Here is a 14,887-nt window from a genome sequence, read left to right on the forward strand (position 1 = left end):
GAGATTAATGAACGAGGTTTTACGTGATTTCATTGGATGATTTGTGGTAGTCTATTTTGATGATATAATGATTTGTAGTAGATCCTTGGAGGAACAATTAAAACATTTACATGTTTTTATTGCTCTATGTGATGCACGTTTGTTTGGTAACCTTAGCAAGTGCACCTTTTGCACCGACAGGCTTTTCTTGGCTATCTTTTTACTCCACGGGGAATTGAAGTTGATAAAGCCAAGATTAAAGCTATTGAGAGTTGGCCACGGCCCAAAACGGTCACACAAGTTAGGAGTTTTGTTGGCCTAGCTAGTTTCTATAGGCGTTTTGTGAGAGATTTCAGCACCATTTTTGCACCTCTCAATGAGCTTGCAAATAAGGATGTTCCTTTTGTTTGGGGTACCGCACAAGAAGAAGCCTTGATGGTATTGAAATATGATTTAACGCATGCTCCTTTAATCCAATTTCCTAATTTTAATAAAACTTTCGAGCTTGAATGTGATGATATTGGAATTGGATTAGGAGGTGTGTTATTACAACATGGTAAACCTGTTGCTTACTTTTCTGAAAAATTGAGGTGAGCCTAGTCTGAATTATTCGACTTATGATAAGGAATTATATGCTCTTCTTCGGACTTTCGAAACATGGCAACATTATCTATGGCCCAAAGAAAATTTTATACATTCTGGTCATGAATCTTTGAATATATTAAAATTAAAGAAAAAATGAACCAGAGACATGCTACATGGGTTGAATTCAATGGAACTTTCACTTATGTCATTAAACACAACAAGTGAAAAGAAAATGTTATTGTTGATGCATTGCCTCATTGTTATACTATGCTTTCACAACTTGACTTTAAAATATTTGGTTTGGAGACCATCAAGGATCAATATGGTCATGATACTGAATTTAAATATGTGTTGCATAATTGTAGAGAAGAGAGAACATGGAATTCGTCATTAATGATGGATTTGTGTTCCGTGATAACAAACTGTGCATTCTAGCTAGCTCCATTTGTCTTTTGTTGTTACAGGAGACGCGTGGAGGGGGTTAATTTAACACTCTGGCATGAAGAAGACGGAGGATGTACTTGCTACACATTTTGTTTGGCCAAATATAAGATGGGATGTTGAGAATTTTGTTGCTCGCTGCACTACATGTCAAAAAGCTAAGTCGCGACTCAATCCTCATGGTTTATATATGCCTTTGCGTGTACCCGGTGTTCCTTGGGTGGATATATCTATGGACTTTGTTTTAGTTTTACCTTGAACAAAGAAGGGGAAGGATATCATATTTTTTGTCGTGGATAGATTTTCAAAAATGGCACACTTTATACCGTCTCATAAAAGTAATGCTGCTACTAATGTTGCTGATTTGCTCTTTCGTGAAATTATTCACTTGCATGGTGTTCCCAATACAATTGTTTCATATCATGATGCTAAATATCTAAGCCACTTTTGGAGATGTTTATGGGCTAAGTTGGGGACTAAATTTCTTTTTAGTACTACATGTCACCCCCAAACTGATGGACAAACCGAAGTAGTCAATAGATCATTATCTACTATGCTTAGGGCTGTTTTGAAAAATAACTTCGAAACGTGGGAAGAATGCTTGCCTCATATTGAATTTGTTTATAATCGTTCATTGAATTCTACTACTAAGATGTTCCCTTTTGAAATTTTGTATGGTTTAATACCTCCTGCACCTACTGATTTGTTGCCTGTTCCATCTTCAGAGAAGGTTCATTTTGATGCTAAACAACATGCTAAATTGATCTTAAAAAATGCATGAGGTAACTAAATAAAAAATTGAGTGTATCAATGCTAAATACAAACTTGTTGGAGATAAGGGTAGAAAACTTGTTGTCTTTGCACCTGGAGATCTTATTTGGTTACATTTGCGTAAGGATATATTTCCTCATTTGCACAAGTCAAAGCTAATACCACGTGTTGATGGTCCTTTTAAGGTGTTAGAATAAATAAATGATAATCCATATTAACTGGAGTTGCTTGCAGAGTTTGGGGTTAGTCCCACTTTTAACATTGTAGATTTGTAGACTTATTTGGGTGAGGAAGATGAGCTTCCGTCGAGGACGACTTCATTTCAAGAACGGGAGGATGATGAGGACATCAATACCATTGTTACACCCACAACCCCTGCTATTATACATACTGGACCAATTACAAGAGCTCGCGCCCGCCAATTGAGTTACCAAATACTTCCGTTTCTTGGAAATCCTTCTAATGTTCATGAACATATGATGTTTCCTAAATTAGATACTTATGTTTTACTTATGAATGAAGGGCCTAGATTGGACAGGAAGGATGTCCATTGGAGCGGGACCAAGCATGGAGAAGAAGGTGCATGCGCGGGAAAGAACAACCGAGTTTATAGCCATAATTTTCGCACTTTGAAGCCACCATAAGGAGATCATGAAGTCTTTGAATCCTTAGGGTGCCGTTTAGACTTGGGTTTTTCTTAGATTACAAGTTCACCATAGCTGCAACTTCACGTTCTTCATTTGTGTTCTATGACCATACCAAGATGTCACATAACCCCACTTCATCAATAAAGCTTTCCACTTACACTACAAGAATCGGGCATTTTGCCGTCAAGACGCTACAGACGGCAAAGAGCGAATTACAGACGGCAAAAAAATTGCCATCATCCCATGACGGCAAACAATGTCGTCATCCCATGTGCCCGCAAAGGGTGTCTTTGCCGTCAGCGGCCGAAAGAGAAGACGGCAAAAAATTTGCCGTTAGTAAAATTATGTTGCCGTCTTCTGGACTGGTAGACGGCAAATATTTGGTAGGAAGACGGAACAGCCTAGCTAACGGACGACGTTAGTCATTTTTGCCGTCTGACAGCAAAATAGTCTGTTGTTTGCCGTCTTCTTCATATGTACAAGACGGCAAACCACCTCAAAAATTTGCCGTCTGTCCACCGTGTACAAGACGGCAAAACCACATCATATCTTTGTCGTCTGTTGATGTTGTTCAAGACGGCAAATTAATAGACAGTATAACAATATAAATAAACAATATAATAGCAGAAATAGACAATATAACATAAATAGACAATATAACAATATAGTCCATAACACATTCATATATATATATATACACATAAAGCACACACCATACCACATCAATATAACAAGTGTCGACAAATAAGATCACAAAGGTTGGCCTCCACGTAAGGCAAAACACATCATTGAATCTAGAAACAACAACACCTAACCTACTGCATGGACACTATAGTACATACCCCAACTCCAGAAGCGCACTACATACTGATTCGCGATGCCGCCGATGATGCAGCAACCACAAGCAAAACCAAAAAGGCAAGGGAGGCTGGTGGTCCAGGTTGCTATCTGCGCGTCGCCTCTGTTTGCCACCTCTAAATGCCAACAAGTCTAGGTTGTGGTCATGTCATAAGCATCATTACCATTGCCTCCCGCCCCCCTCCATCATCAGGCTTATTCACTACAAGAAATATGCTCATACATGACGTTTTTTAAGATGTCGTTAATGAATTCGTCATAAATCTATGACGATTTCATCCGAGATCGTCATAAACCATTTGAGGGGATCAAATCTACATATAAATTACGACGATGTGAGTCAAAAACGTCGTAACCACATAAGATGAGATCGTCATAACTTTTATGATGATTATAAAAATGTTGTAACATGTTCTAACTATGTTAACATGTCACTCATGGGTCCATTCTATCCCACCTCATGCTAGTTTGTGAAGTAACCTACTATTCTGTCATTTCAAAAATTCTCGAAAAATTCTCATAAATACTTTGGATCATATATTTCTCAAATATGTGAAAACCTTTTCTTCCATAGTTCAAAAACAATTCAACAATATTCATTTTCCTATTCTGTTTAGAATAGCACTTTGTGAAGGAAGTGCTATTTCTATTTCTTTGATTACCCTCATATTTTGAGGGCACTCTTTCCTATCCAAATCATTGTCTCATGAAAACTTTCTTAAGGATTTGCCTAGTAAATCTTTCTCATCAAATTTCCAAAGTTTGTATTCAGCTAATAGCTTTGTGAAGGAGGTACTAGATAGGAATATCTTGATGAGTTGAATTTTTTCCACATCATCTATGTGCCCAAAACATAGATTCCTCTATTTTTAGTATTTGCAAACTACCCCCTCCATCCCAAAATAAGTGTCTCAAGCTTAGTACAAGTTTGTACTAGAGCTTGTACAAAGTTGAGACAGTTATTTTGGGACGAAGGGAGTATTTTAAATCGCTGATTTTCCGAACCAATCAAAACCCTTCCCACGGATCGATGACATGGCGCCCATCCATCCATCCATCCATCTCTTTATCCCACATCCATCCATCCATCTATCTACAGAAAAAAAAACTAAAAAAAGCAACCCAAACCCTAGGTCAGATCCCCCCATCCCACCCTTCCTCCCTAGTCCCCATCTCCTCGCCGTCGCTGCCACCTCCTCCCCGTCCCCGCCCCCCTCCCGATCCCCACCACCTCGTTTCAGGACAGGGACCGCGGGTTGTCCTCGTCGGAGGCGGCAGCGCGACGGCGCGCGCACGGGCCCAACGAGCTGCTCGACCACCCGGGGCACTCGGTGCTGCAGCTCGTGGCGCAGCAGTTCGAGGACACGCTGGTGTGCATCCCTCTCACCGCCGACGCCGTCTCGTTCGCGCTCGCGCTCTCCTCGTCGGCCGGCGCGCTCACGCTCTCGGCCTTCGTCGAGCCGCTCGTCATCTTCCTCATCCTCGTCGTCAACGCCGCCGTCGGGGTCATGCAGGAGACCAACGCCGAGAAGGCGCTCGAGGCACTGTGCCAGATCCAGTCCGACCACGCCGCCGTGCTCCGCGACGCCGAGTGGGCGCCCGCCCTCCCCGCGCGCGACCTCGTCCTGGGGGACGTCGTCATGGTCCGCGTAGGGGACAAGGTCCCCGCCGACATGCGCGTCCTCAGGCTCATCTCGTCGAACCTCCGCGTCGAGCAGGGGTAGCTCACCGGCGAGACCAACTCCGTCAACAAGACGGCCCACGCCGTGCCGGCCGACGATGCCGACATCCAGGCCAAGGACTGCATGGTGTTCGCGGGCACCATCGTCGTCAATGGCAGCGCCGTCTGCCTCGTCGTGCATACCGGGATGGCCACCGAGATTGGCAAGATCCACTCGCAGATCCACGAGGCCTTGCAGGAGGACGACGACACGCCGCTCAAAAAGAAGCTCAACAAGTTCGGCGAGGCGCTCACCATGATCATCGGCCTCATATGCATCCTCGTGTGGCTCATTAAGGTCAAGTACTTCTTGACCTTCGAGCTCGACGGATGGGTGCCCAGGAACATCCATCCATCAATCTACATCCATCCATGCATCCATCTACATCTAAGCAATCGTTTTTGTTTGCTAATGTGATAGGTAATACTTGGTGTGGACCGGCTAGACATGATTAAAGGATTCCTGCAAAAGGTGTTGGCCTTTGATAAATTTCTTGTAGAAAACAAGGAATTGGATTATGAATACAAAGTAGTTCTACTGCAGATTGCAGTGCCAACCAGAAGTGACGTACCTGAATGTAGGATTCATTTCTATGGTTTATAATTTGTTCGTGCCTTCTATGCAAATAACTCGTATAATGGACATGCAGAATATTTACTTACTTGAATGGGTTTATAATTTAGTACAATGTGATATCATGCTTCAGAAATAATATACCTTCTAGGCTTCTACTAGCTGAAGTAATGGAACTCCCAAATTTGTTGCTGACACTTCTTGTGAATGAAATAGAAGATGCGGTAATGCTTGAAGTGTTTTGTCCAGAACATAAATTTCTGCATGATTGGGTTCCTTAGAATATTTCAGAGTACTGTTTTTAGTAATCATTGAACGCATATTACTATTGGTAATTCTCTACTTTTAATTTGCAAAATAAAAATGCCTCATTAAGATTTAAGGGTCCAAGTCCCAAGAGTCTAATACCACACACACAGTCGGCCATTCTTAAATTTTGCATCCTAATGAACTTCTTTTCTGACAGAAAATAATGCTACTCTGATACTGATGACATAATTACAATCAATTCCCTCACACCCTTAGCTCTTCAAATTATATATGTTTTGGGTTTTCACACATTTGGTACCTCTGCCCGGCGAAAACATAGGGGTTAATCATGTTGTCCAATTCTATTCAGGCCTGGTTCAGGGAACTACCCGAAGGCGTGCTTGATAGCCTCTCACCGGAGCAAGTCCTGAACTGCAGCAGCCTCTCCTTCCAACGGCGACCAAGGTAACCTAGACCTCTTTCATCTCTTCTGCTTTGATTTGTTGTTGAGTTGCTGGCCTGTTGTTGCTCGTCAAGTGCTGCTGCTGCTGTGCTCTGCCTCTGCTGATTGCTTACGTTGTTCATGTGCTGCTGCTGCTGATTGATGTTTATGTGATGCTGCTGCTAATTGCTTATTGTTGCTGCTGCTGCTGTGCTCTGCCTCTGCTGATTGCTTATGTTGTTCATGTGCTGCTGCTGATTGATGTTCGAGGGGTTCGTGGACGAGGAGTCCGATGGCGAGGTCAAGCCCTTCCCCGCCGGCAGGAGCGGCCTCTCCGGAGGTAAAGAAAGGGCCCCTGTCAGCCTCGCGTCGGTTTGGGTGCTTCTGTTTGCCCTGCTCCTCTGACCTCTGAGGTGAATAGACGGTTTCTTGGGCCCGTCGTGCGATGGATGGATCCGGCGTCTAGGCCGCCTCTTCGGAGATCCGTTGGATTTCCTGCTCTGTTCAGGATTTGGGGTGGTAGATTTGAGTCGTTTGGTGGGTTGGTGGTCGGATTCCCAGCAGTAGCTAGATGTAATGTCGATTTGTGCTAATTTGTGTTAATTGTCGTTGTTCAACAGTGGTGAAGTGAGAAACAGGTGTTCTAACTTCCAAATCCTGACTGGCTTAAGTTAATGTATATGGCACATTTACAGTTTCTCATTTGCAAGTATATTTATGGATCGCTGTTTATTAGTCAAGGTTCTACTTGGTGCTAGTTTCCCGATCCCCACACTGATTATTGTGATGATGATCATGGTATTTATTGCGGATCAGTTGCTGGTTCTGTCAACTTTTTTTCATGGGTGTGGATATCAAGATTTTGATGTACTCACATCTGTCTTTAGTTCTGCATTATGTGATAGTGAATTATAATGCGATCCTTTTGTTTGAGTAATTATTTCATCTTAATGAGATTGAAGCCTATTACTAGTTTCAATGCTCTTTAAAATATCCTAAGTGATAAGGATAAGATGAATAAATCTCATTGATCTAAACATTGTCCTCTTTACCCGTTCATTTTGCTTGGAGCTGTTCCATTCCCTAGGGACGTTCCATTTTTGACATCCAAATGGACTGATCGTCTCTTTACTTAGAAAATACAGTTACTTATGGCTCTTTGGTACATGTACAGACGAAACCACCCTGTTTGCCACTTTACCTTCATCTGAACTGATCGTCTTACCTCTCCTTCCTCATTAATTTAAAGATGGTAGTTTAAAAGATCAAGAAAATAGGCAAAGGCTTTTTTATCTTTGATCTTGTACTTTACAAGAGATCTTCCATATCTGAGCAAGCCTGGTTAACTGGTTAACTTGTGTAAATAATTAAAAAAAATACATGTAAATTTGACGGTTTTATGACTTCAAATGCTTATTGTTTATGACAAACCTAGGGTTAGGAGTCCTTAGTTCGCTTTCAGTTTTTGGTGGAGGTTTCGGTCTTGCTTTTTTGCTCAAGTTCTGGCGTCTAGGTTGGATTTACACTTCCTTCTATGCTGCTGCCACTACAAGCTGTTTGATTTTTTATAACAAGTACATTCCATCTTGACTCCCCAGATCATTACTCATAACTCAGATTAAAGCTGACGCTAGCTACTGGCTCCTCCCTGGGCTGTTTTTGTTTTGTCTAGTTTTAGCCCTAGTGGTGTTTGTCAGTGCTCGGTTCAGGTTATGTTTGGTTGGTTGTGACTTGTATTTTCTTGTCAGCCGTTCGGTCGATGGTTTGATATACTAAACGCTCTTTCTTCTTCTATAAACTTTGAATGGTGTTTTTTTCGGCAGGTGGTTGCTATAACAGTGTTCTTCTTGCTGTGTATAGCAGTCTATGCTTTCTTGTCTCCGTTTCTTGGAAAGAACTTGTATCAGTATATTGCAATCGATGTTTATAGTTTCCTGGTAAGGTTCCACTTCCTCTATTTTCATGCCTCTAGTATATTTCATTTAATATGCCTCTGGTATCTATTTCTTTTTATCAGGCCTTAACGGTACTGATTCTATATGCTTATCGGTACTGATTCTATATGCTAGATGTACTGCTATTAATCCTGCTGACCCTCACATCCTGATTACTGTCAATGGTGCACTAATCTATAAATCAGAAGGTATGTCCTGATACCTGATTAAACTGCTATTGAAGTTTGAGTGCTATTGCAGCATATCATTTTAATTAAAGATTAATAGTAGGCAATGTAAACTGTAGTTAATAATTGAGGTAAAAACTTAAAGATTCATAGTAGGCTATGTAAACAGTAGTCCACAGAAAAAGTATGTCGTTGTTTCCATGGTATTTTTGCTTTGTAGGCAATATTACGGTCTAATGTTTTTTTGTTTTGTCTCTTTCTGTGTTGCTAGGAAAGTGGTGAGAAGATGTCGATGATGCCTACTTGAGACATTCAAATCAACACAACATAAAAATTTCTGAACCTATGTCTCATAGAAGAATGGAATGAACTACATTGTTAACAGATGTGCCATTGTTTTATTGTAAAATTCTGTCTGTTCTTACTATATTTCTGTGTAAGGAAATGTATTCATGAGATGAGTTATTGTGTTATGTAAACTTGGAAAATGTATTATGTGATGTTATATGATGGATGATTTTAATTTAACTTGAAGTTTTCTTGATTTGAATATAAAATAGTATTGGATTTAATATTGAACAAATAATTAGGTTGAAAAGGCCCAACAAATAGAAAAAAACCAAGTTCTGGAACGAAAAGTTGTTGAATTTAAAAATGAAAAAAGGCCAAAATTGAAACTGGACCAAATGTATTTGAGCAATAAAAGGCCGGGACCCAAATTATAAGGATACAAAAAGAATTTAAAAAATATATATTAAAGTGGTTGTAAATAGGTTAAGGGCCAAAAAGAAGCCCAATAAAAAAAAGCTCAAGAAAATAAAATCAGCCCATGTGATCAATTGAAATGGGTTGGACTGATTTCAACCTTGACGTTTTGATTTCATCGTAATTTTGCCACGTAGGACTGGGTTAGATTGCCAATGATAATTTAAGATCGTCGTAAAGGTTACGACGATCCAGGAATCATCGTAAAAGTTACGACGATTTCGATCAAAACGTCGATGTTGTTCATTTCTGACGCTCTGTTTTCGACGCTTGGTTTTTCGTCGTAAGATCGTTGTAAACTAAAAACCGTGACGATGTAGCGACGAAAATATAACGTTGTGTATTAGCATATTCCTTGTAGTGATTTACAGCAGCTGCTCGTCCTCCTACTTCATGTCTCCATCCGCATGGAAAAGGGCAAGTTAGTTGAATGGCATGCACATGATAAAACTGCAAGGCATATATATTTATCTACATAAACTGCATGTGAACACATGTGATGAATTAATGACTGAAATCTGTACTGTACTGGTAGGTGTTTATGCACCAATATGTACATGTAAACACTTCACCGGATATTTCCTTCCAAACATTGTAAGGCAAAGATAGATAGTGATACTACACATACTGAAGGTAAACCGTATTGACTTGAAAGCAATAAATTGATTGTATATGTTTGCCAACATAAAATTCTACTCAAGTTTTCACGCACATTTACATGTTCTGAGATACGGAATGCAACTGGTTTGTAGAAGAAAGAGATTATTTCCTATGAAATGCACACCTTATAATTAAATAAAATCATTGTTGAGCAATAGATAAAAATAGTATCTCCTGAGTTGTGACAATCCTAGATTGATATTATAGCTTTTCAACTCATGTTAAATAAACATAGCAGATTACAACACTTGGAAAGGATAGAGATTTCTATTTATAAATAGATAGGAGTAGAGAAAGAAGCACCTCTGAGTGGTACGCTCATTGCTTGTATACTTTTATCTGATGGGTTGTGCAGCAAGATGAACCATTTTCTTTATCTGATGGGTTGTGCAGCAAGATGAACCATTTTCTTCAGACTCCTCCAAATAGAGTATGCAACACCTCCTACTAAATGTAATGTAAAAATGAGATGCAACTAAAGAGAAGATACACAAGTAATGTAATCAATTTAAAAACAAAATTAGCACATGTGTGCGCCCATCAAAAGCACATTCAAATATGTACAGACTGGTAATATATAACAGAGCTCATTCACATTGATTTGTACGGCTTCGGTACAACCGTGTCATTGAATATCAAGGAAATAGTAAAATATTGCACAAAGGGATGATGCAATACATATCATGTTTGTAAACAAGTTCACTCTTCCAGATGCTCAAGTCCTACGCATGAGATAACATGGCAAAGAATCAACGCGAACATTCATTGCGGACCATGAGAAACAACAGTATAAAAAAGAGTTCACTTTTTTTTCTTACAGTATAGGATAAATTTAATAGCTTGTTCAACGGCACCAACCTAAAAGTGCTACCAAATCTGTGATGAAATGAATAGTAAAAGGAACGCTTCCTTAGAAAGCAAGTCACCAATTTTTATCTGTTGTAAAGAGAAAAAAGAACGCTTTCTTAGAAAAATGAACAAACCCAAAAACAAGCTTTGCACAACCAACTCTTGGTGCCCCTGGAGCGTAACAAGTTCTATGGGCCTGTAATGACCATGATTTCCATCGAGTTTTTTCTCTTCTGTAGATATGCTCTCCTGTAATAATATTGAAAGAACCAAGTCAGTTTCTCACTAATAATCACAAGACAAAGATGCTGGGAAACTAATCCTTACTGCTACAGGATCAAAAATAGTACCCCCTGTGTAAAGAAATATGAGGACGTTTAGATCACTAGAGGGAGTAGTTTCTAACATAAATATTAGTGTCAACTGAACTCTCACAAGTAAGACACCTGCTTGGTAAGCTCGATTACCACAAATTGAATATTAATTCTGTATAGGATTACACTAAAGAAAAACAGGAAATCATTTATAAGTTGACTATTTGTGGGGCCTCATTGGGGTTTTATATTTTGAAGGGACAGACACACAGGATAGTAGTTCCATCGTGATGAGTACTTTTCTACTAACAACCATCACCATTAATAGCATACCCAAGACTGGACCTGGAGCATTTGGTACATCTCACTCATATCTAGCAAAGGCAGCAATAGGTATTATATAACAACCTACAAGCTCAACAATTAAGACATGTTTATATCTTGCAAAAGAAACATGTGACGTTTTACCAATCAAGATAAAATTAAGCGGCCCAAGTAAACATGCTCAAACAATAATTATCTGGAAAAAATTATTTGTCCCTGCTACATGTAAATCCAATACCCATTCAATACTTGGCATCACTAAACGAGAAATCTAAATGACAAAATTAGTAATCTCTGCTCCTACTTGAATGAACTCAACAAATATGACAGCATGCACTCTGCATCATAAACACTAGAAATCACCATGGCCAGCACATAATTTCTCAAGCAATAGGGCTCCATGGTCGTGGACACGCGCAGAGCACAAGCGTTAGCATGAGCGAACAGTTGGTTGCTTACCATATATGCCTGAGAGGAAGAAGAACGACTGGATTCATCGGAGTGGAAGAAGAATCACAAGGTGGCTGTGTCCTGCACCGCCACCTGCACGCATTAGAAAGTGCATGAGGGAACCAAGCCATGATCGCTTATGCATCAGGGCTACCAAATCGAACAAAGCAGGGGAGGGGGAGCAAAACATTGACCTATTGGTAATATAACACATACACCCTCTTTACACTATTAAAAGACGTTTTGTGCATACCTAATAACATATCACACACTTGACTATTTAAGCAAAAAACATGAGCTGCGCCTTCAGATCTGGTGCTACTACAAGTGTTGATTTCTGAATTTGTACCTAAGTACAAGTTCAGTTCATATACACAAATATATTATGTATGTTTGTGCATGACCATGCAGAACTGAAGTGAATAATGTGGACGGTGACATATACTGATTGACATGGAACAATATACTATGATGGTAGATTTTCAATCACGTGTCTAGAGGAGAATTCATAGTTGTGTAATTGCACATGGTCGGAAATGCTTTACCTCCACTAATAATGCATATTGCACACTTAACTATTTTTAGCTAAACATGAGGCGCACCTTCAGACCTGCTACTACAAGTGTTCGAGTCTGAATTTCTTTTGTACCACAACATAGGATGAGCAGAGAGAGAGATGACAGACCCAAGCTGCTGCTGATTTGATGGACCTGGACGACGGTTGCACCATAGATTTGCTCTCTAAGAAAGCGTTCCTCTTTTCTCTGGTCAAACCCAAGTCACCATAGAAAAATGAACATGCCCAAATCTATTCAACATGCTGTAAAGCAATCTACTCTAAAATCAGAGAGCATGCAACATAAAAAAGGATTAAACAAGAAACATTTAGATCTCCATAGGCATGCAGATCGCCCCACCTCCCTTGCCCGTTTCTCGTCTTTCTCGTCCTTTTACACCTTCTACTCCATCCTCATCCCCTTCTACTCATTTTGTCTGGTCACGGAATAGACCAAACTGATGCCCCTAAAAACAAACCATTCAGTTCAGAAATTGTACAATGGAAAAATGAAATTTTCTTCCCAAATCAAGCGACGTAGAAGACCGCCGGTGGCGGAGACGAGGCCGTGCCCCAAACCCTAACTGCGGATGGATTGGGCATGAGCGTTGGAGGCGTGGAGGGATGGATCTGCTCGGATGGATCAACACAGCACGACGAGGTGACCTCGGCAGCGTCCTGCGCGTCGGCCATGGCCAACGGAGCTCGCCAGAGGCACGCAGGTGGCGGAGACGAGGTCGCACCCCAAACCCTAACCGCGGGGAGTGGATTGGGCACGAGCATTGTAGGCAGGGATGGACGGATCTGGGCGGAGGGATCAACGCAGCATGTCTACGTGAGCTCGGCAACGTCCCGTGCGCAGGCCATGGCTGCCGGAGCTCACCGATAGAGTCATCGGCGGCGACGGCTAACCCTAGGTCGTGGGAGGGGGCAGAGCAGATGTGGCTGCGGGGAGAGTGTCTTCGACGCGGCCGGGTGGAAGTTTTCCTTTGTTTATTTACTTCCTTTTTTATTCTCTCGTGAGAGCGTGGAGGTTTTCTTTAATTGTTCACAGGGTCTTTGCCGTGAGCTGGGACACGTGAGACGGCAAAGAAGATGTCTTTGCCGTGAGGTGCGTGGACGACAAACGGCAAAAGTCTTGCCCCGTTTAGTTTCCGTCTATAGCTCATGTTTGCCGTCAACGGCTAGGAAAGCAGACGGCAAACCATTATTTTTGCCGTCAGCGTACCTAAATCATGACGTCAAAGAAGTCTTTGTCGTCAAGCCTCTTTTGCCGTCTGTCTTTTGAAATCTTTGCCGAGAGTTTCGTTTTGCCGTCAGTTGGTAGACGGCAAAAAGACCTTTGCCGTCTGCCCCGATAAAAGGCTGACGGCAAAGAGGATTCATGTCGGCAAAATAGCTGATTCCTGTAGTGTTATATTCGCAATATCCAGATTGCAATTGCAGTTTATTGCGTGTTCTTCGTTTGCGTGCAGGAAATATAACTTTATGGTTAGGTTGATCATGCTCCAGCATGGTTAAGAACCTCTCGGAGTTGGTTTAACGATTGCTAAGGCGCGATATCCTCACACGTTCGTAGTCGGGTCGTCAAAGTCTACGCCACCAAAAATGATAATCACCACCTCAATGAAAGACATGGACAACTTCGCCTCTACCACCTCCAGTGCCATTCTGAGGTACATATTCATGCTCAAATCACGATATGACAAGATGATCCGAGGATAATCCATAAATATGTTGCACCATGTTTATAGACACACCAGGATCAGTGCGATGGATCTCATTGTTGAGACCATCAAGAGGACAACTACTGGCTAGAAGAGGTCCTATGGAGATGCCCCATACATTTAGATGCTGGTCAACTCCAAGCTTGGGAGTAAGGTATATATTCTTGATCACCCACACCTCAATGTCTGCACCAGTTGTGACTTCTTCAGCTCCTCCTTCAACACCTCCAGTTTTGAATCCACCAGCATAGAGGACATGTGCAGAAGCATTCGTTGACACTCTTCTTTCGACTCCTTCGACCACCACCGGAGCGGCTACTTCATCGCCACGTGGAGGAGATCCACCCCAGAGCAACCTTTAGTTATGTATGGTTTGTTCTTGTTGGTAACTTGTTACCAAAGTGGGGTAATTATATATATCATAGGGCTTAGAGAGATAGAGAGTTGCTTCTTTGAGTTGCTCTTTTGATAATTTTGGTCTTGCACTTTTTCTCGTATCATATTTTATAACTATGTTGTTATTGATAATGCGTTTTATGGTTGATCCTACCATTTCCTATCACTTTGATATATGTTATGATAAATCACTTGTATGCTTGTGTTGTGCATTGTATTTAACTCAAATCTTTTATGCGCTCCACAAATATGTATATGACATGGAAAAGTGACCCATGATCCTCAAAATAGTGCACAAATTTAGGGGGATCTCTTGATTATCCCATACTTCACTAGTAGAAAAGAGGGCTTTGGTCCAGGTCCTGAAATCCTATTAGCCCCGGTTCACATACGAACCGGGACCTATGGTGACATTGGTCCCGGTTCATGAGGCCATGGCACCGACCGAGCATCGTAGG

The 14,887-nt window shown here is 41.2% G+C and overlaps 2 protein-coding genes and 1 long non-coding RNA gene across 9 annotated transcripts; 2 read left to right on the plus strand and 1 right to left on the minus strand.

The window, feature by feature from the left end:
- Positions 1-3,300: 3,300 nt before the first annotated feature.
- Positions 3,301-5,005, plus strand: LOC123441753 (calcium-transporting ATPase 1, endoplasmic reticulum-type-like). Its single transcript, XM_045118008.1, has 2 exons — positions 3,301-3,363; positions 4,523-5,005. The coding sequence occupies exons 1-2, from the start codon at positions 3,301-3,303 to the stop codon at positions 5,003-5,005; spliced, it is 546 nt and encodes a 181-aa protein (XP_044973943.1).
- An 81-nt stretch (positions 5,006-5,086) lies between these two features.
- Positions 5,087-5,419, plus strand: LOC123439941 (calcium-transporting ATPase 1, endoplasmic reticulum-type-like). The gene has a single exon (XM_045116553.1). It carries the CDS (start codon positions 5,087-5,089, stop codon positions 5,417-5,419), a length of 333 nt encoding a protein of 110 aa, XP_044972488.1.
- A 3,643-nt stretch (positions 5,420-9,062) lies between these two features.
- Positions 9,063-13,317, minus strand: LOC123443836. Of its 7 annotated transcripts, none has more exons than XR_006630837.1 (5): positions 12,436-13,310; positions 11,760-11,843; positions 10,672-10,911; positions 10,117-10,257; positions 9,479-9,539 (listed from the first exon to the last, which is right to left on the minus strand). It is a non-coding gene; the product is annotated as an uncharacterized LOC123443836 (long non-coding RNA). The 7 variants fall into 7 exon arrangements; XR_006630834.1 differs by having other exon boundaries at positions 9,479-9,542; XR_006630832.1 differs by having other exon boundaries at positions 9,063-9,550; positions 10,117-10,911; positions 11,760-12,360; positions 12,436-13,317.
- Positions 13,318-14,887: the final 1,570 nt, after the last annotated feature.

The sequence above is a fragment of the Hordeum vulgare genome, chromosome 3H (genome assembly GCF_904849725.1).
Source record: "Hordeum vulgare subsp. vulgare chromosome 3H, MorexV3_pseudomolecules_assembly, whole genome shotgun sequence".
Classification (NCBI taxonomy): Eukaryota; Viridiplantae; Streptophyta; class Magnoliopsida; order Poales; family Poaceae; genus Hordeum; species Hordeum vulgare.